This window comes from Ammospiza caudacuta, chromosome 8 (assembly GCF_027887145.1).
Source record: "Ammospiza caudacuta isolate bAmmCau1 chromosome 8, bAmmCau1.pri, whole genome shotgun sequence".
Classification (NCBI taxonomy): domain Eukaryota; kingdom Metazoa; phylum Chordata; class Aves; order Passeriformes; family Passerellidae; genus Ammospiza; species Ammospiza caudacuta.
The window spans coordinates 22,532,241-22,554,766 of record NC_080600.1 but is presented as its reverse complement, the minus strand read 5'-3'; the positions used below and the strand labels follow the sequence as shown (position 1 = coordinate 22,554,766).

Below are 22,526 nucleotides of genomic sequence, written 5' to 3'. Positions count from 1 at the left end.
AAAAGATCGTAAGTTAACATCTGAAAAGTGTTTTTTCTCTCTAAAATATTCTGGCCTTCACTTCACATGCAAAATGACACCCAGTGCCGACAGCTAAGGAATTTTCATCTGGGCATTACAGAAACCATTAATTGTTTATCAATAGTACTAAATATTTCAATTTATAATTACTTGAAGAAACACCACATTAGAATAAGACTTGTGAGAAAGTGATTGATGCAACAAATTCAAGTTCAATAAAAACATGGTGATTCCCTTTAGACTGATACACACTGTCCTTGTGATTAAAAATGAAAAATATTGGCAGCATCCTGTATCATCTGAGGCACTTGAGCCTTTTCTAAAGAAAAACCTGAAATGAATCTTGGGTGGATCAGAAGTGCTTGGATTTAGAACTTAGCATTACCATGTTCAATCCTTCCTATACCTGCTGTAGAAAAGCAAACATTCAGCTTACTCAGTGTGCCAGTTATCACCACTATGATTATATACAATAGTGAACACATGCAAACAGAACACAAAAATTACCTGTTCTAGAATTCTAGCCCTGATCCTTACAAAAACTCCCTACCCAAGCCTTTTTTACATTCAATGAAGGGAGAATCACCCTAACCAAATGTTATTAGCCTGGTAAATCCCATCATTTGTTCAGGTATTTAAATAACAGGTAATATTCCAGCCTAGTATAAACTCAGAGAGAAGAGTTTATTAAATTATTATTTTTTTAAAGACTGAAGAAATAAAAGAAAAAGGTGGAGGCGTGGGGGGGGAGGTGTTGTTCACTATTAAACACATACATAATGAAAAATACATGCCTCTTTTATCTGTGGACGTATCACAGAATTTGGTCTGAGATGGAGTCCATTTATAAAATTAAAGCTGATTTTAGCCAGCTCTTCAGAGCACTCAAGTCCAAAGCACACCAACAGTCATAAGACATTTATTACTCAAATGCAGCTGAAAGGACATTACCCCAACAAACCATGCTTTGGAAGATGTACAGACACACCTTCCTTAGCCAGTCCTGGGTAACCAGGCATTGGTAGAGCCATGACATCAGGTTTCTCAAGCCTGCTGCCCAAGCAATGTTTTTCCATCTCAGCTATTATGCCACTGACAGAAATTAGAGTGACAGCAGCATCCTTGAACTCAAGAGTGCGTTTCTGAAAGCCACAATATCTGGAGCACCTTCCCTTCAGCCCTGGTGTGGCAGCACCTGAAGAGAGCAACAGCCAGACACCGCACATCTGTCCTTGACACACCTGACCAGAGGCGGGAGCAGCGCCTGTGCAAGGATCTTACAAGCACTAAGCCAAGTTTGCAGTGCAGCAGTACTGGCTCAGGGGGAAATCCCAGAGCTTTAACCAGAATACTCTATTCCAAATACATAGCTGGATGCTCCACTGTGAATATGAACTTAGAGCTATTTAACACTTCATAAACATGCGATTTTATATCCTATTTGATTTCCTGTATTTTTATCAAGCTACCTTCTAAGCCCAAAAGCAAAGATAATGGAGAATCAGCATTATTTTCTCCAAGGAAGGGCAAAAGACAACAAAATATATTCTTACACATTTGGTGTGCATATTTTTGGGAGTTATACAACTTAAGTTCTGCAAGGCAATTTTCTCAACTTTCACTGACAAACAAATCTGATCTGAAAAATCTTACATCAGCAGGGTTGGTTTGCAGATGTTATTTGTGCCATTTATTTATCAAAAATAACTAGAAAATGTTTTTAAAACATCATTCCAGACGGTACAAATAGGAATGTGACATGGGCTGTCTGTTTTACTTATACTGTTTTACTGCTTCGTATTCTGAGCAAACAGAGAGGCTATTTTCCCCAGGGGTTCAGGAGGGCATACTATTTCATTTCTTCAGAAAATCGTTTCTCTGGATTTCAATCTTTTTAGCTAGATATGACAAAATATAATATCAAGAACACTTATGCTTTTTATCAGCTCTATTTTCAAAGCATAAATAATAGATCAGTATATATTTAAGTCAGGTGACCAAGTCTTATTTCTGAAATCAAATAAGCATTTTGCAATTTTTAAATGATGCTGTACATTTTCACTACAGCATCATTATGCCTTTAAAATGCTTTCAAAAGACTAATTTATAAGCATGAAGTGAATTTGAAGATATTTCACTAGTGTTAATAATACCTCACTCAGGTAGCATTCAATTTTCTGAATTCCTGGGTTAATGAAGCAAATAAATCAAAATTAAATTGGCCTAGGGAAAAAAAAATCAAACAAAATTGCATCTATTACGTTATACATTCTGAGACTCCTTCAGCATGGTTCACAATGGCAAACAATATTCCAGCTCTCAGAATCATTACACTTACTCAGAATCAGAGATTAATCTCACAATCTGAGATTTAAAATCAAATAGATCAGACTTCATGACTAGACAAACATAATGCCTTATTATGATGTATCAGGAGTATTCACAAGATGTTGTGCACAGTCTTAGCCAAGCACTTTCCATTAAGTGTCCATAATTTCAGCTGCCTACCATTTCTTCAATAATTCAACCAATTCCTTCCAGGGGGATTTTACCATTGCAACCTGCTAGGTCTTTTCTTTTAAGATAAGCCTTAAAAAGAAAATACATTCTGCAACCAGGCTATCATTCACCATTTTTAAAAAGCTCCAAAATCACATACACACATCACTAGGCAAATAGCTGAAACAAACAAAAATCCTAGCATTTCTGAAAAATAAATACTCCTAGTCATACTGCTATAGTATGAAACATGGAAAAAATATTACCTTCACCCCTTTCTCTAAAATATAAAAGGAAATATTTTATAGATACTACCAAAAAGATCCTACTGTCAGCTCTTTTTTAAAAAGTGGTTAATAATATACAATATAGCAAACTAAAGAAGCCAGAGTTGTTACCAGAAATAATAACTCAGAATGAGCAAATAACAATCAACAAATAACAACATGCAAAGAGTAGTTGCCATTGTTATCCCCTTATTACTTGTAGTCAAGTAACAAATTCACTTCTCTACCCAGAGTCACCTACCTGCACAAGGGCAGCCTTTCAGCCTAAGGAACTTTCTGCAAACATGGAGCCCCAGCTGCAAAACAAACTTCCCCACTGAGCTGTCATCACCTGCTAAGTCAGCAGCATAGACCCAAGATTCCATATATACACAGTATTTACATTTTTAATGGAAAACACTGCAGAAAAGTGGACTGGGTGGTTTTTTCCCAAAGTAAGTTACTACTGGCTGTTAACATTTAAAATTTAATGGCAGTAAAAAAACAACTCTACTTTTTTGCATATTTTAAAGGAATTAAGGGCCCAAGTGCCCTTGGCACAGGGCAAAGGCAACAAGAAACAAAGCAAAACCACGGTTGCACATTGCCCCCAGGTAGCACCTTCCTTGTGGCTTTGCAAAACAATTTGTATGGTCAAGAGCTTGCTTAGGAGCAAGTTATATGGTGATCTAATAAATTTGTTTTGATTTTACTCCCTGGGGACAAACAACACCACAATGGCTACTTGCTAGAAAATAGTGAGCAAAAAAAGACACCCTTCCTTCCATTGCACTAGAAAAGCTTTCAGTTTTACCAATCTATAACAAGTGCACACATGCAGCAAGTGAGCAGCCTCCAAAGGCAGGAATTAAAAGACAAAGCCAGCCTAGCAAAAGCCCCCTCTGCTCATAGTAGGTTTGGAAAGGAGTGGCTCCTTTCAGTCCCTATTCCACATCAGCCTGCCTCCTGTGCCCCAGAATGACCAAATGGTTTTGGGGACTAGGGGTGTACATTTTTGACAGTTTAAAGAATGCCATTCCAAAAGGTGTTGATATCACCTCAATATAGAACAAAATAAGCACTTCCCCAGCTCCTGAATTAAAGTTCAGTGCCTAACTTCAGCATGCCAACACCCCTCAGTGCTTGGCTGCTGAGGAGACAGGTATTTTACAAGAACATGAAGTCCTACTTCAAATTATCCCTTTGAGTTTAGGTTGTGACAGACAAACTGACAGTCACCATCCAATGGTTATTCAATTGCTTGCCCAGAATGACACAGTAATTTTATTCTGATTCTTAGCTCACAGAACAGAAGCCACAACTGCTATCAGTCCTCTCAAGGCCTTATGCTCTTTGGCAAGGAGTACTGATTTGTGTTTTTATAGCACTACCAGGTAGTGCTTGTGCACTATCATTATCCAAATAATTTATAACAACAAGTGAGAAAGAACATCTGGAAATAAACCAAACGCATCCTGATCTGCTCAGAAAAAAAGATGAAACATTGCTGGGGCACCTAAAAACAGCCTCTTAAATCAGTATGTGATGCACGTCTGAGATGCTCTGATGTTCTGAAAGGCACCTAAAAGCATGTAAACTTGCATTATTACCATGCACATAACCAACTCGTGAGCATTATCATGGGAGCAACATGAACACAGTGACATGTCAACTGCCTGCAGGATCAGGCTTTGGCCATAAATTAGAATATAAAATTTAGATTACATTAGAACACAACAAAAATGTTTAAAGAAACTTTTTCAGAAAATAAAAGTATTTTAAAAGCCAATGGCACCAGGCTTCTTTCTACCACTAAAACAATGATAATTTAAAAGCCAAGATTCATTTGAAAACATTTACCTGTAAATCAGAAAGTCCCCAGAGATTAATTTCTGCACTTATGCTATTTGCAAAAAATATTTAACTTAAAGGCATTCCTTTTTTCCTGAAATAATTGCATGCAAGATGAGAACTAAAACACAATCTGAAGTGTAGTAAAGGTAATTGCTGCACTTACTGCTCGTGTCATGTTGATGTATTACTATGTATCAAAGGTCACAGTTCTGTACTCATACATTATCAAATTTGAAAGAGCAATATTCGAATCTGACCAACCTTTAAACTGCCTGGAATCTGTGTGAAAATGGATGCAGGTTAACTTGGATTTAAAAAAAAAAAATGAACCCATGTTTTGGAAGGGGTCAATCAAGCCAGACTGACAGGGTTACGTGTCACTTCTGTGCCTCTAATACCCTCTTAGATTATCAATGAGGTGCAGTACACTGATCACAAGCTAAAGCAGCTGTGCTAATGAAAATGAAACAGTCTGAAAAAACTAGGTAATACAGGCCTGTGACACAGGGCAGTACTTTGTGGACAATAATGGAGGAATAAGGACATAAATCACCATTTAGATACAATAAAAGCTGCAATACCCACCCTGAAACGTCTATGGAATCGTGGGCCAAAGTCAGCACCTTCACAACTCCACAATTCTCTCTGAAGCTGCCACATATTTTCAATCCTGAGTCAAGGCAGGTTTTCCTGCCTCTACCTCAGCACACACAAAATTTTGCAGCCCTGTGCCAGGCTGACCTTTGAGGGTGGAGAGCTGGCTGCTCATGCCATGAGCCAGGAGTTCTCACAATTGGCTGTAGCACAGACAAATGGGTCCTATCAGAAACTACTCAACCTTGAACAACTTTCTTCTCCTACATATGCCAGTCCAACCGGGGGGCAGAGGCTGCATTAAAGAGGCAGGGGCTCCCTCATCCTTGTTTGGTAACATATGGGGTCCTCAAAAATATCCAGGTAACTACAAAACTCAAGTTGATTAAGTACAGCCAGCACAGAAGGAACTATTAAACAGAATTATCACCTCAAATCATCAATTAAGCTCAGGCAAATAAATAGCTTTTTCATGATCAGTTTTTTCCTCAAGAAGTTAGATACACAGCAAAGACAGTATATGTTCAAATAATAAACTATGTAATTTCATTTGATATGCTTTAAAATTTGCTTCATTTGGTAAAACAGTAAGTTTCAAAAGGGGAGCACAAGTTCAAATATTTTCTCAATTACAAGCAGAAAAGCTAAGACAGACATTTCAGGAAGTCTCTTAGAGCCTAAGAATTCACACTAATTAATGTTTTTGCCATTGATTTTAATGGAATTTCAGCTGCAGGTGATGTATAGTCAAGGCTACATCTAGGATTAGAATGATTAAAGATAATATTTCTGATTAAAGATAATATTTATAGTACATAAACAAGCATACCCTTTACTAATGCAACAAGGCTATTACAACAATAGCATCTATAAATATACAGGTACTCCTGTTTAAATAAAAGCTCACTATACAAAAAATGCAAGTACAAACATTCCTAAAGAAATAACTTTCACATTTTCTTTAAAACACAATTCAAAACAGTTTTCTTAAAAAGGAATTTTCTTGGTGGTTTTGTAAAATGTTTTTGAGTGCTGAACAAGTCAAAAATTAAGTTTCATCAACTGAGCAGAACTCCTTGAAGTGATGCAAGGAATTAGAGAGCAGACCACTTGAGAAGAGCTGGAAGGTCTTTGTTGCTTGAGTTTTCTACAAATCCAGCTTCTCCATTTTCATTGCGGCAGCAAAATGGAGAGAGAAAGAGAGAAAGAATGATTATTTCAATATAAGTTTACAAATTTAGAGATGACTTTGAATTTACAAATTGAACACCCAAAATTGTCAGCTCTCCAGTATCTGCACCCCTTATTTTCTCCTATATCTGATTATCTTGGGATTTTCCTGCGTGTATTCTTCTCTGGCGGTTGCAATCTCCCTTTTGCAAATTATTTTTGTCACACAACAGAAGGAGAATACATGATTTCACAGTGGCAAAGGCTTATGAAGGCTTTCAGGTGCTCCTGAAAAACATTAGTAATTGTTCACTGAAAATCCTGGCAGTACAGTCCTAGGTACCTACAGTGGCAGTCCTGAAATGGATTTATTCCCACAGTGACTACTGTGAGAAATAACCAGTATTACAAGACTTGGTCACAACATTCCCTTCTACCCAAAAATTTAAGTCATGATCAAATTGATTTTATGCAACCTTGAAAGTCATATTATGATACAGTGCTTTAGATTTTTCACTGTTGCAAAGTTAAATAATCTACTGACAATCTTCCAAGTGTTTGCTTTAATCTCAAAACCCCATGGTTTGGGAACAAATTATTGTATAATCAATACATTTAATTTTAAAGCTCTTCTCACTATCCTGCCTATCATATACCTCTCTAGGTCTTATTCTTCATAGAATCACAGAATCGTTATTCTTGCAGAGAAAAGATTGAATGTGACCTGACGAGACCCCAGAGAGGCCCACGAATCAAAAGCAATGGTGAAGTCTAATTCCTTGAGACTCGCAATCTTAAGGGACAACTCCATTTCTTATTTTTTTAAATGCTGGGGGGTAGCAGTTGCCATTGTTAAATATCATTGGAACTTATCCTATTTAGATAATGTTTTGTAAACAAATCTCTAGTAAAAACCCAAGGCTAGAATTCCCATCTACTCAGGATGCCATTCTTCTATACAAAGGCCAAGAATCCAAAGCAGGAAGTGCACTGAATTTCAGACTACCAGACAAGCTCAACTAGGACACATTTCTGATGGAAGTTTACAGTCTGTCCTCTGACAGAAACATTGGTGCATGACTATACACCAGGATCTGGAGCCAGTCAACCCCACCAGCTGTAATTCCTTGCCTTCAACACCTTCCACAAACCTGAGACATATGAATTCCACCTAAAGACCACACCATGGAAGAGAGGAGCACTGCCAAAGACCAGTAATCATTTCACATACATTTTCCTGTCAGTGAATCAAAAGTTTCTGACAGCCACCAAAAATCTCTGTCACCCATATACTGCCATTATACACATTCTGAAGCAATTATAAGAAATCAAATGCCATCAATCAAACACAATCCACTAGTCATGGAGCAATCTTTTATTGCCCTCTCATTTTAAATCTAATCCCTCCTGCAAGGCTATTTGCCCAAATTATTAGGAACTTTCAAACTTCCAGTGTTTATTCCTGGAAAACTTACTCTCCTCCTAATGTCTATGCACTTGATGTATCTGCAGCCTTTTTTAAAATTAGCCAGTATTAAGGATATGATTTCTGTACAGTCTCCTTCAGAGGCTCACTACACCAGAATTCTGGACAGGGTTGCATTTTACCAATTCTAGAAGGGAACTGAAACATGAGATGCTGACATCTGAGGCATTAACTTTCAACCACATGACTGGACAGGAAAGAACCTCTTAAGAGAGATTAAGGGAAAAAAAAAACAAACTAAACCAAAAACAGTCTGTAAGACATGGAAGGAAATGAAGGCCTAAAGATTTTGCTTGAGAACGCTCAGGGAACTGGTCAAATTATTATTTGCCAAAGAAACAAAATGAATCTTCAAGGTTTTTGTTCTAGTGCAACATTCACAGACAGGACATTCCTTACCCCACCAACAGTTTTCCTCATTGTAGAATACCTAACAAAATCTCATTCCAGTAGCAGAGTAAATAAGGAGAAGTAACTTATTTACTAAGGAGAAGTAAGCTTATTTAAAACTTTCTTTACATCCAGTACTCCTGTACTGAACGTGTTTAGACTTAAAAAGCCTTTAATTTTTGTAAAGTTTTTAATAGCAGACTTAGCTACTGAATAATGAAAGTTTCCCCAAGTCTTTTCACTCCTCCAGCACCACAAAACCACAAGTGCACAAATATTCAGTTCAGAACCATATACCAACAAAGAAGTGTTTCTCCCTAGCCTTTGAAGGTTTAAAAAATTCCTAAGTCTCTCATAATAGCTAGACAGCTTTTTTCTACCAAGTTATTGTCATATGCTTATTCTGGAATTAACTCTAAAAAGCAAACAAAATTCTCTAATAAGATTCCTTGTCAATTCCATCCTTATTATTTCTGACATAAGAACACGATAGTAACCTGAGTTGTGTATTGCCATGTGGTAACAGCTAAATCCTACCACATTTTCTGAAAAAAATCTCTTTAAGCTCATCTTTCTTATCTCTTGATTAAGACTTGGTTCTAAAAGAAAAAAAAAACACTATCCCTTCTCTCCCCCAACTGTTTCACTCCATTATTAAGTCCTTCCATTGGCTTCTACTCATGCAACACATGGGGTTCAATCTTCTTAACCTCAAGGCAACCATACCCACCCTTAGTTACTTGCTTTTGATATTATCTATTCCATTCCTAAACCATCAACTTTTGCATTACCTTCATTTTCCATTCCTTAGGAGCGTCTCTTTCCTGCATGGAGGCTAAACAGATTTCTTGAGAAATCACCATACCAAGAATCCACCTAATATTTTAATTCAAATTGTCCAAGGAAAATCAATTGTGTTCTCCTTTAGAAAAAGTATTAGAATTCAAAATACTATTGCCTTTTTTAACTCACTTCTAAAGTAAAATGTAAATCTGACTGCCTCATTTCAATTTATTTTGAAGTAGAACACTCATTTGTCTTTTGTGACAGTTTTTACACAGCCAAGATAACTCCTCCCCAGTTTATAAACTATAAGTGAATAAAGGACATTTCTACAGTTATTCACAATATTCCAGTCAATAAAAACACTACAGCAACAAGCTTGCTAAGTATTACTTCACTAGCCCACTCACAATTTTGCTTTTCATCCTGGCCACAGAAGGAAAAGGAAAAAATTGAGGTATGAGTACATGCCAAGAAGTCAGAAGACAACAAAATATGGAACCACAGTATTTCTTTAATTTATTTCCCTATACTTTCTTACATTTCCTCATGCTTAAGAGTCAAACTGCAGCTGGATTAAACACAACAATTGCTGTACTTTTTTTGACTACACACTCCTACTTGCAAGGTTTTTTTGGTGTTACAGAGACATGACTAAGTGTGGTTACTGCTGTTCATTTACAGCTATTTTTTGATTCAATTCCTCTTGGACAGGTGCCTTTTACTATTGCCACAGTTACAGTACACAGAAGCCAAGAAGCAACTGCTGCAGAAACAGAATCCTCTTCCCATATTGGTATCAGGACTGGGCACCCACACTTGGCAGGAGTAACAAGTGAATGTTTACTGTAAAATGAGAACAGCTCAGTCCATAATGGTCATATGTATCATGAGCCTGAATTCACCCACTGATTAACCCTGTGCCCTCATTTACTAGAGGGCTTTAAATCCCTGAAAAATTAGAAAGTTAAAAATAGATTTTTTTTCTCTACCAAAATTCTAGGACATCCTTTACATAATCTTCAAGCCTTCTGAAGCAGTTAATGGAAATGACTGCTCATACACTTTTTTTAAAGTATGAAAGTATTTTAGGACAATTCTATCATGCACTTAAAACAGAGCTAAATCTTCCTGTGTTCAAAGGTTGTAGGTATTTTTAGGTCACAAAGCAGGTTTCCACACTCTAAAAAGTACTTGTTTTCACAACAGGTTGACTGTCTCTATTTGATATATTTAATATATTCAGTCATATATTAAACAAAAAGTACCAATCACTTCTGTGGAAAGTTTCTCATGTCACATTTAAGAATCTTGAGAGAAATAATTCCCCACCCCAACCTCTCCAAATACTAGGGCTCCTTTTTCACAAAAAAGTTCATATTCCCAAAATTCTAAAAACATCAGTTTCTTTGGCAAAAGCAGGACATGTGAAAATATACGTGTTCCAGGCTAAAACATTTTTAATATGTAGGTCCAATATGAAGCTTTCTCAGTCAATTTTATAGATATTTACATGCATTATAGCTCAGCCACTGCTTGTCATGGAAAGGACCTGAAATTACTCTACAAAAGACCAGACACTTCAGATGCCCATTTTTAAAAGGAAGTAATATCTGTGCCTAGAGTAACCTTAAGTTCTGAACTGACAAGTAATTCATGCCTTCATCTCCCATATGATGGAACAGGATATCAAATTTTACTTCTTTTTAGCACTCATAATGTAAGTATACCAAACAATTTACTGTGCTGAATTACGCACATGGTCTGTGATTTGTTTTCTCTCCAAAGAAATAAGCCTTTAAGCAGATAAATCAGCGAGGCACAAAATGCAGTGTAGAGATTAACAACTTACAAAAAAATAAGTAAGCTTTGCCACCTTTCAGGCAAAATTGTTTCCATTTAAAATAAATTGTGTTATCTAAAATATATTCTCTCAAGGTATTAAAAAATTAATTCCCCCTATCACTTTGTGCCCTGTACTTTTCTCATACTGTAAGACATCGGCTGAAAAGGGACCGTTTTCTTTGTATTCCCAACTAAGACAGTCACACATAAAATGTCTATTTGCTAATTGTTCGTGTAAATAGAGACAAACACCTATGAGTACTCCTTTAATTACATGCCTACATTCTGTCTATTAAAACTGCTAAATAAAATATTAACTGTAATTAATATAGTGAAACAGAAAAAAATTCTTCCTTAATCTAAGCACAGACCACACTTGCTTCTGACTGATGAGAGGCTGAGCTTCTAAACTATCCCCAAAGAATCAGAACATAAAGCATGCAGTTGAGAAAGAAAATTAATTGCTGTTGTTCATGTAATAATTATGTCTTGTATAAAGACATGGATACTAAGGTCACATTGAGAAACATGCTTTTCTTGTAGAGGACTCTCAAACTACTAAGATTGAGGGGTTTTATTATCTTTACAGGGTAAAAACCATGTCTCTTTGGAACCAAGACATTGGATTAAAAATGGTTTTGAAATTTGCCTCTCCCTGTAGCGAGGTACACAACGCTGTACAAAATAAAACTTTTATCGAAAATATTGCTAAATCGACCAAGTCACATATGTTCAGCATTTATTTCTAAAAAAATCTGATTGACTTAGGTACCTCACAGACACCAGAAAACTTCCAATCCAGGATCCCAGCTGTTACATTTAACAGGAAATGTGTAACAAATGTCCTTATCTTAAAAAGCAATGCAATTTAAAAAATTACATTTTCAGTAATCCAGCAGCAAATATTCATTGCAACTGTAACATTAAATAGCATCAACTATCTCTAGGTACAGTTAGAAAAGCCTTTTGGCAAATGCACATGCACTTCCCCTTTTCATCAGGGTCTATTTCTATCCTGTCAAAGCCACCTCAGCTACAAATAGACATGCTCCTTTTAAGGTGGCACATTCCTTCTGAACTTGCACAAAGTAACTGTAGATTAGCTGCATACAGCAGAACATTAATTCTACTCAGTTTTAGGAATCACAAAGCAAGTATTGCTGCTAGATGTCTTTATTTTCCTTTAACAAAATACACAAAGGCACAAAATTCACTTATATCTTGTCATTATAGTACAGGTATAAATAGTGCTTTGTATTCAAGTACAATCAAGTGCAGAGACTTCTTATATTTCATGTAAACACAAAACAGTTTTGCATGTAGGTGCCTCTGGTTCATCTGCAACGCAAACACCAAAGGAGATGCCATTTATCCAAGTGCCATTTAACTGAATTCTGTCAAGAAGTTAGACAATGAATAATATTAACACCACTGCATTGACACTTCCATATGCTTAAGTCAAATGTTGGATGACACTGTAGCTTGTAAACATCTGTGTATTAAACGTGTACTCAATCCATTTGAACAGGGCAGCATTAAAAAGCATCTTAAGTTCACTAGACCAAACCTAGTAGGTCAATTGCCATCAGTAATTGCTCTTAATGTGTGACAGTTAAAGAGATGTCAAATTGTAAGTCACCCTTAGCAAGTTTGTACTTTGAAGTTTTTAAATATGCAAACTGAACAAGGGCTACAACTGTTAGACTTCAACCAACTACACATTCTATGTGTTAACTTAAAGAGACATGCTGAATTTACAATACCCACTCTACACGTAGCTTTGACACACTGTGGCAGTTGAGGCAGTTTAAGCCCAAGCAAGATTTTTAAGTTGTACCATTAAAAAAAGCTCACCTGAATAGTAACAACAGGCATGAACAAAGCTAAAAACTAGCTAGAGAAGGCACTTGAGTATTTTATTCTGCTTTTATTAAAGATTCTTCACTTTGTTCAGCTGAAGTATACTCTGAAATAGCCTCTTCAGTTGTTGAAATGTTTTCTGCTTCTTCTTTTTCGACTTCTTCAGCTAGCTTATCATTTAGATGCTCAGAACTTGGTGCTTTATCATCTGTGTCATTTGTCTCAACGAGCTGGGCCCCATCATCTTCAGATTCTGTGAAAAGAAAAATGACAAAATAGCCATTTGCAGAAATTAAGAGGCAGCTAATATTATTAAAAAGAAATTAAACATTCTGCAATTGCATACAGGTTTTGACTAGTAACTTCATGACATACTCAAGCCATAAAAGCTTTGGTTTTTCTAAGATGGCCACATGTAAAACAATTAAAATTTAAGGGAAAGAATACTATGGAAAAGAGCTTAGCTGTCACTAAGGTATTACTTGCATATGTTCATCCTCAATAGAAGCCTTCTAAACTTGTTTACTAAAGTGAGATGTTAAAAAAACTAAATTCAGTTTCTTTGTCTTTGCTAATGTATTTCACCAGCTGTTGAACTTTTTTTTTTATAATAGTTCAATCTGTACACAAACTAAAACATTCTTCTTGATTGAAATTACTTTAAACTTAAGGAGTCTGATAATCAGGGGGAAAAAAACCAAATATATCAAACCAGCAAATGAAAATTATTGCATATTCTGTCTTCCCTGGGCTAGCATAGGATGGTTGCACAGGAGTGAGTATACTTACTCTTCATCTAGGGTGGGAATTTCTTTGATAACCAGCATATTTTTTAAATCGAAAACATTTATTCTAAGTACTGCCTCTAAAGAAGTATATTCTAGCTTCCCAGCAAGACTTCAGTAGCATAAGAAAAGTAAGAGTCATATTTTGAAATAAGCATAAGCACTGAAAAACTGAATGTAGTGTTGCACTAAATGACACAAAGGCACTGTAGAATGGTATTGCTGATGGCAGTTGATTTATTGACCAGTATTACTCAGTACTGTGCAGTACTAATACATACTGTGAAGGGGAACAGTGTGCAAAATTGAAAGTTACAGCTCAAAAATGTTAGCATTATCAAATGTTTCTAATTCCATAGAGTGGTTTGGGTTAGAAGCAGCCTTAAAGATCAATCTGATTCCAACCTTCCCCTAGACCAAGTTGCTCAAAGCCCCATCCTTCCAGGGATGGGGCAGCCATAGCTTCTCTGGGCAGCCTGTTACAGGGTCTCATCCCTCTTCCAAGTGAAAAATTCCTTCCCAATACCTCATCTAAAGCTACTCTTTCAGTTCCTATCCCTTCTGCCTTGTCCTATCACTACATGCCCTTGGATCATGCCCCTCTCCAGCTTTCTTGAGGCCCCTCTAGATCCTGGAAGGCGCTCTAAGGTCTCCCCAAAGCCTTCTCTTCTCCAGGCTGCACAGCTCCAACCCTCTCAGCCTGTCATCACAGGACAGGTGCTCCAGCCCTCTGACCCTGTTTGTGGCCCTCCTCCAGACTTGCTCCAAAAGGAGAATGTCCTTCTTACGCCAGGGGCCTGTTGTGGTTTAACCCAGCCTGCAACTGGGTTGCAGACCGGACACTTGCTTACTCCCCACCCACCCTCCTGCCACCCTGGTGGGATGGGAAGGAGAATAACAGTAAAAGTTAAACCCCTAGGTTAAAATCAGAATAGCCTAATAATGAAGAGAAAGGGAAAAAAATTAAACATATGTGATGCCAAATACAATGGCAGGACACGGTTGGCTTTCTGGGCTGCAATCACACATTGCCAGGTCATGCTGAGATTCTTGCCAACCAACACCCTCACATCCTTCTCCTCAGGGCTGCTCTCCATTCTCTGCTCAGCTTGTACTTGAGCTTGGGATTGCCTTGATCCAGATACAGGACCTTAGACATGGCCTTGTTGAACTTCACGAGGTTCACAATCCCATCTCCCCAGCCTCTCAAGGTCCTTTTGGATGGAATCCCTGCCTGCACCACACAGCTCAGCATCATCAGCAAATCTGCTGAGTGTGCTAAGCCCACTGTCCATGTTCCTGACAAAGACATCAAGTAGCACTGGTCCCAATACCAACTTCTCAGGAAAACAAGTGTCAGTCATATGCCACATGTTCATGTTGATCAGAACATGTAGGGTAGAAGTCTGAAAGTAATCAGACTGTCTCAGGTTGATACAGAATTCAAGCAGAGCTGAAAGTTTTAGAACTATTGCTCTGGCTTCTTGGCCCATGACTGAGAAGAGGAGCTGTTGCACACCCCTCTCCAGCAGACCTTGTACAAAAGCCATCTGTCACCAAGAACTGAAGACCTCTCTTTCCACACAAACCTTGACCTAGCTAGTTCCAGGCTTCATTTCAGACTGCTCAGAGCAGCCCAGCTTCTCCATCGTTTTCTCAGACCGGATCTTTCATTTTAGCAAGTCTGTAGCTGACTCACCTCCTGATTCTTTCCCTGCTGTCTCAACCACAGGCTGCTAAACACCTGCCCTGGCTTCTTCTTACAAAATTTTTCAACCCTCTTATTTCTGCCCAAGCAAATTAATGTTCCCAGTTATTTTCCAAGCCATCCCACTCTCTTCTCCTGCTCCTTAATTTCCATCTTGATCCCATCTCTGTCTGTACTCAATCTTTATCTCCCAACTGTCAGTTTTCTTTCTGTCTCATCTCTGCATTTTTTCTTCTGCCTCGAATTCTATGAATAAGTTTGTGCATTTTCCTGCTCCAATCCCTCCACACTTGAGTTACATTCCTTTATTGCTGGTCTTCAGGCTTGAGTCAAAAAAAGTAAAGAGATTGTTTGCTCAGTCTGATCAGAAGGATGCTAAGCATTTATAACATCTTTGATGTCAAATTCAGGGACAATCACAGCTATCAGCAAAGCTTCTAATGGAAAGGAGAAAACCTGAAGAAATGCATATTCTAACTATAATCAAAAGAACACAACAGTGCTCTCATTTTTATATTCTACTAAAAGGTATGGAGACACTGCTTATTTAAACAAAAATTGTCAGGTATTGTATGAGTTTTCCTTTCAGTACGTTCTTGGGCAAACTAATTGAAACTCTTGAAACTCTACAGAATTTATAGTAATACAAATTTGCATGAAAAATTTTGGTCTTATAATGCAATCTGAGAAAGTTACAAGAAACTAAAGAGTAGGTCCCTTAAATGAGCAGCCAGGGCATTCAGAATAAGTGATGCTAACTCCAACCACAAACATGATCAGTCTCATTAAAAATATATAGTGATTCCATTTTAAATACACCAATTACTGGAAAGCTTGCCTAAAGTCAACCTGATTTAAATAGTGCATGAATAAAATCTTTGTAAGAGCAGCAGCCAACAAGTGAAAGTTCTGACAATAAACTTTAAAAGATGACAAAAGAAAATTTAAGTGTTCTTGATGAGGAATACTTAATCATTTAACCACAGAATGTAGCTTCACCCACATGATCTTAACAGCAAACACAGCCCTACACTTGCTGCATATTTAAGAGCTGCAACAATGCAACCTTAAAAACCTGCTTCTGGCTACAGCAGCTTTTCCTCCCAACACTCCTGCTTAGTGCTTAGTACTCAGAAAGCACATGCACATCACACTGTAAGAAGTCAGCCACCCTTGCTCTTGTTGCAGAGAGTATTTCAATGAGTAACCAGTGAAATCATAATACTGAATCACTATTAAATTAACTAGAAAATGCCTATTAAGTGGGAATTCATAAAAATAGTGTAAGAGCTCTAAAATAAAGCTGCTTGTGCTTTCAAGCAGCTTTGGGACAAGTATTCTTCACTACTACAGCTCCCCTTTAAGATAGATTTCTACATAGTGCTACATATCTGAGCACTTTTAAAGAACACGTCTCACAGTAATCTGTTAGTGGCTGTGGTGTCACAGAAAGCTATTGTGAAGCCTTTGAAACAAGTCAGAGAATACATCCTACCAAAAAGGCAACTTATGTTGTTCAGCAAAACTGAACTATGGTTGACTGGAAACATAATACATTTTTAAATCAAAAGAATTTGTTTACAAGTTATTAAAGTCAAGGCGAGCTGATTTAAGTCTGCTTGAGAAATCGAGTTCTAGACATATTAGTCCTTTGTCTTCCATCAGTTTTATTGCTAGAAAAGGTTTCTGCAACACTTGCCCAAAGCCAAGCTCCATTTATGGTAGAACTCACGATGAGCACACACTTGAAATGTCATTATTTCTGGCACAGATCATTATTGTGACCCCTTCAGTTGAACAAGCAAAGTTTCTGCACCTGCCTTTATAACAGAAACCCTTTCAAACATACTAGCAGTTGCTGTATTCCAAGAATCCTTACAAGTGACAGTATTAAGTAATCATAAAAATATTTGAGCAAGATGACCAAGGAATTCCATACAAATCTAGAGACATCACATAAAGTAGTCCATGAAGTGTTTCACCACTGTGGGGAAGTCTGAAGTTCAAATCTTCATCTAATGAAGACCTCTAAATATCAGCACCAGACATTCAACACAAAAGACTCATGCAGTTAATTTTTTTTCAAAATACTGTGAAATGCTAAACCTGAACCAAAAACAGCATAACAGTACTAAATAAAGGCAAGACAAAATTAATCCAGAGGCTAAAAGCGTTTCCTGTTGGCTCTTTCAATATGATCCAAACATTGATACATTTAAGATAAGTACATGAGAGAACCAAGTAGCCTTTGATGGGAGGAGGAGGGGATCAAAATCAAGCCATTTATGGGAAAGGTAAGAAAAGAGCTGAAGTTTATTACTTCACTCTGGTACTTAAATTTCCTAAATTAATCTGCTGAATAAGGTCGCATGATGCTTGTGCCAGTAATCTGCACCAGACTGACAGCTGATGACTCCATTTTCCAGAGGTTTAAAACAAAATTCCCAAGTTCAGTGCCAATGGCACTCTCCATAAGCTTCTTCTTCAGATCTCTTATCCACAGGAGTTGCATGTAACATGCCTGTCACTACAGGAGCACACAACTGGAAAAAAGATTCAGCTTCATGCTCTACCCTTTAGCTAAAGTAGCTGACTGGTAAAAAATATTTATAGCATTTCTTGATCACATTATTTTGTCATTTCCTTGAGCTACACAGCTATGGTATAAATGAATTACAGATAAGAGTTGTAGTCCCCTGTGTTGCCAGCATTGTGGTGAAGTTGGTTTCCTGATGTTAATGTTTGTCTACATCTGTAAGTGAAGATATATTCTCTATTCTTGCTATGACAGCAGCTATTTTACTGTGGTGAACAAAAACCTTCCCCAGAGCTGTACCTTAATGACAGTTTCATACCTTAAAACATACAGTCAAGGAATGTGTTCATTTATTAATAAACCCCAACTGCATGTAAGCAGTTATGTTCCACATTACAGTTCCAGTGGAAAAAGTGATTTAGTGAAAATATTTTCTCATTGAGAAGAGATTCCTTTGTGACAAGTCACAGGCAGGCACTGGCCTTCTCTAAATCAACACAACATTTCTCAGAGCTATGTAAAGTACTAAGATATACTCTATTTCTGGCTGCTTAGTAATTATCAAAACAGAATGGTTTGTGTCATCTTGGAGAATAAATATTCAGAAAATATCTGCTATTTAACATTGAAAACCAAAAGTCTGTATACCACTCACTTACTTCTTACACTTCTTGAGCAAAATCTTACCATCTACTTCCTATCAGAAAAAGACAACTGGACAATGAAGCTCACAGCAGTTTCTTTTCCTGCTGTTTTTAAATAAAGCAACACATTAATACAAGACCACATCAGAAAAAAAAAAAAACAAGTAATTTTCATTGTTAAAGGTAAATTGGTAAAAATCATATTTACTGCAATAAATCCATCCTATTTTTCTGATGAAATGTTTGATAAAATTCTGCTTCCCTAAAAAGCAACTTATCTCACAGTTTTCATTCCTACATCTGAACTGGTTAATTGCAATCTCACAGTAATTCTTCAGATTTTACATTCTTTACAACAACTGTAGACAGACTCAGCAGCTCAGACCTTTATAGGCATAGGTTCATAATAATTTCTTTCAATGATAATACCAGATTAATTAGCAAGCACATCTCCTTATCTCTCTCTAAAAACCTGCAGTAATGGATAATATTTAAAAACCCGTGAGGCACATGCCTCCAAGAGCTGAATAGCCCTCTTGAAGGACCTCTCTACTTGAGTCAGACAGAAGAAAACAAGCACGTTTAAAGATCCCAGTAACAAAGTATGCCTTTTTCTGTAAGAATCTTCTAAGTTCAAAAGTAGAAGCTACCCTCCCCTTGCTAAAAAAATAGCACCAGAATTTAAGGGCAAATGAGATATTTTCATTGTCTCCGTTTCATCCATTTGATTTCAGGCTTACTTTCATGCCAGTAACAGCACTTTTACTGAGGTAAGAGTGCCCTATGGTACAGGAAAAGAAAGCAAGTTTTCACTACAATGCACCCTCATGAGGCCATACCCAGAGACTGCCACCACTAAATATGACTTCCCTACTGGTTTTGTGTAGCCTTCTCATGCCAGAAAGTAACACCCAATGTTATTTTGCACTCCCTGTTAAAAATTATCAAGCAGAAGCACTCTATTACACTCTGACAGTTTCCCACAGATGGGTGTTTCCAGTCTGAACCTCAGGGCTGCACACTATCTGTTAGTTTTCCTCCAGGACCCCTGCTTAAACTAACAAAGTCCCATCAAGCACTCAACAGTACATCTAACTGGAGATCCTCTGGTCTGAAATTATGATTTCTGGAGTCTTTTAAAACACTGCATCTTCCTGTTGGCTGTACACCAGATGCCTACTGTATCTGTAGACTATAAAACGTCTCAAAAGGAACTATGTTAAATTAAAATTGACAATTTGTCTTTGAACTACCTGAAATTAAACAAGGCAGTTTTACTAGATTTTCCTGCCCTGAGGAAAAGAGCAAAAGGAACAAAGGCAGAAATTCCAACACACCTCAATCAAATGATCTGCCAAACACAGTGAAAGTTAACTACTTTGGGACATGCTCCCTCCTTAACTATTTCTGTAATTTACAGCCTTTTCTATCCGTTTGTCAATAACACTAGAGTGAAAAAAATTGTTATGCCATCATTTGCACAAAATAATGACAAATATGAAGACACTTTAGGGTACAGGAAAGAAGACACTACTATCAACAACCTAAGCTAGGACCAGAGACAAGAACTGAAAAAAAAATACAAACTGCACTTGTTATGAAATCAGAATAAACTGTACTATTTCAATTAGAATGGACCAACAACAATCATCTAGATCAACTGCCTACCTAACTGAGGGTTGATCAAAAGCTAAAGCATGTTAAGGGCATTGACCAAATGCCTTTAACACTGACAGACTTTGGTCACTGATCACCTCACCAGGAACCCTGTTTGGAGCAGTGTTTGAGTACTTCAGCTGTTGTCATTCTTACCAGAAAACTTAGCTCAATAGAGAGCTAGATGACAGTGAATTTCATTAGACATTTGGAAAAGAGCAGACTTCATGAGATCAGTACTTACCTTTTGCCTGTTCAGTCTCCTGGGGCCTTCTTTCTCTGGGTTCTAGAGGCTCCGTTTCAGATCGCAATTCTGTAGTTGGCCTTTTTTCAAAACTGAAGTCTGGAAGTCGTGGAGCTCGAGGTCTAGTTTTTCTTGCAGGATTCAGGAAGAAGCAGTAGGCACATCTAAATGCTACACCACAAAGCACACCCAGTAAGCAGCCTCACTAATTAGCTTCACATTTCACCTTTATTCCTACACTATATTCTGATGGTTTAAAATACTAAAACCAGTTAACTGACTATGAGTACCAGACAGCACCTCCACCAAATTTACATAAGTTGTTCTACATAAGTCCTTTTTTAAATTCAGCAGACAGTTGGTTTTCAGAAACCTGCTTGCTTTCAGCTCTGCTGAACTGAGTACTGCCCAACACTGCGAAAGATTCAACCACAATGAACAAAATAATGCAATTTGGTAGTGCCAGATGTTGCCACATGGTGTTGTTCTATTCTTTCCTACAAAAAAATTAAGTTGGCAGATTATTTTTCCCCTACCCTTAAGACACCACTTTCCTCACACTCTGATGTTAGGAAGTGTTAGGAGATGTTAGGAATTCCATAGGGTATGTTTCACTCTGCTTTCTGAGGAGCATTCTGCTCCAGTGGTGCTTAATTAAGAAAAAGCAGTTTTGTTTTGCAGAAGTACTGGATATCATTTAATACTTTAAATAACTCTTTTTGTCCTCCCCCACTCTCATCAAGACAAGGGGGGAAGTGGCAGTTTCTGGTACAGTTGAATTGTGAACTCATAAGAACTAAGGTAACATATAGACTACTTATCTTTGGTTTCATAGGAAACATTTAGGTTATTGTTACAATGCAGTATATTTACGCATAAAAGTAAACAAAACAAAATGAAATAGAAGATTTATCTAGGAATCCTAGTTTCTTAAGTATCAGGCTTACACTTGTGGTAGAAAGCAGGCAATATACAACATCTGTGTTCAATAAAGAGCTGTGTCTGTCTTAAGTTATTGTCAGCCATAAATTCACATATAGGCCCCTAGGGCTTGTTCCCACTCTTTTCCAATACGTCCCCAAGATCTTCTTGCCAAAGGAAAATTTAGTTTAAAGTTCTGGTAAAAGAGGCACACTTTAATGTCAGATAGTTTCTCAACATAAAACCCTTCTGAGAACCATTCATAGCCAGTAGCAACGTTCAGGGATGTATTGGAGGAAGCTTATTTCTACTGAATAGTTTTCTACACATAAAATCCATGACCTGAAGGTTGCAATAAAGTACTTCTCCAAGCCTTGAAGTAAATTTTAAAAAACAGAGTAATAAGTTAACAAAAAATGTTCCCACATGAAGTGGTACTTCACAATGTCAGGTAAGTACTCAGTTGCAGCCAAAATGAAGTATGATGCATGTTTGTTATGAAACATTAGCCAAGTAATACAGTCTAAAAAAAGATTAGCTCTTACCTATGTATTCAAACTCCTCCTTCAAAGCCATACCATTGTGAGAAAAACACTGCTGACATATAAGGGCATACCTAGAAAACATGAACAATATATAGTAACATACCTTGAAGCAATAGCATGCTTAAGGGAGATTTTACCTCACATATTGGCTAATATCTTAGACCTTTTCTTCCAAAAAGTCATTTCCACAATGAAATTATTAACCTTGAAAGCAAACTAAATCTGTAGATTAAATAATACTTTGTGAAGTTGCTTTAATCACAGTGAAATAGTCTCAGCTACACTTTTAACTACAGTTCAACATATTTTTAGTATCATCAGTGTCAGAAAATAACATCCAAATTAAGCCTTTATTTCATTAGAATACAGTTAATATGAAAAGTAACCATAGTAAACATGTTAAGTTCAGATATGTTTGGAGAATTCTGAAGGCAACCTGAAAGACGTTTATAACAGATATAAAGCTAAAGTGCTGAGGCAAATGTTTTCTCTTTTTTTAGTTCAAAACATAAGCCATTCACCCACTTGAGCACAGCTCTTTCTTTGTATCACACAGCTAATATTACTCAGAACAGAGGTTAGGTTTGCCCAAATATTACCAGCTTCCCTGCAAAGATATTTCAAGTGAAGCATTAAGAAAGAGCCATTTCTCAATTATGAAAATTTTGGACAAGTTCACTCACAACTCTTTTAACCCTGACATGGCTCAAACAAAAAGG

At 37.2% G+C, this 22,526-nt stretch overlaps 1 protein-coding gene across 5 annotated transcripts in view; it reads right to left on the bottom strand.

Annotated features, from left to right (window-relative positions):
- Nucleotides 1–5,966: 5,966 nt before the first annotated feature.
- Nucleotides 5,967–22,526, bottom strand: part of LNPK (lunapark, ER junction formation factor) — a 48,658-nt gene continuing 32,098 nt past the window's right edge. For 3 of the 5 annotated variants that reach the window (XM_058809336.1, XM_058809338.1, XM_058809337.1), the window contains 3 exons: nucleotides 21,808–21,878; nucleotides 20,342–20,512; nucleotides 12,066–13,021 (listed from right to left, as the gene is read on the bottom strand). In XM_058809336.1, coding sequence (XP_058665319.1) covers nucleotides 12,825–13,021; nucleotides 20,342–20,512; nucleotides 21,808–21,878 — 439 coding nt within the window. In that variant the 3' untranslated portion in view covers nucleotides 12,066–12,824. Of the gene's footprint in view, nucleotides 6,397–12,065; nucleotides 13,022–20,341; nucleotides 20,513–21,807; nucleotides 21,879–22,526 lie in introns of those variants that run through there. The other 2 variants (XR_009274989.1, XR_009274988.1) reach the window with 2 other exon arrangements.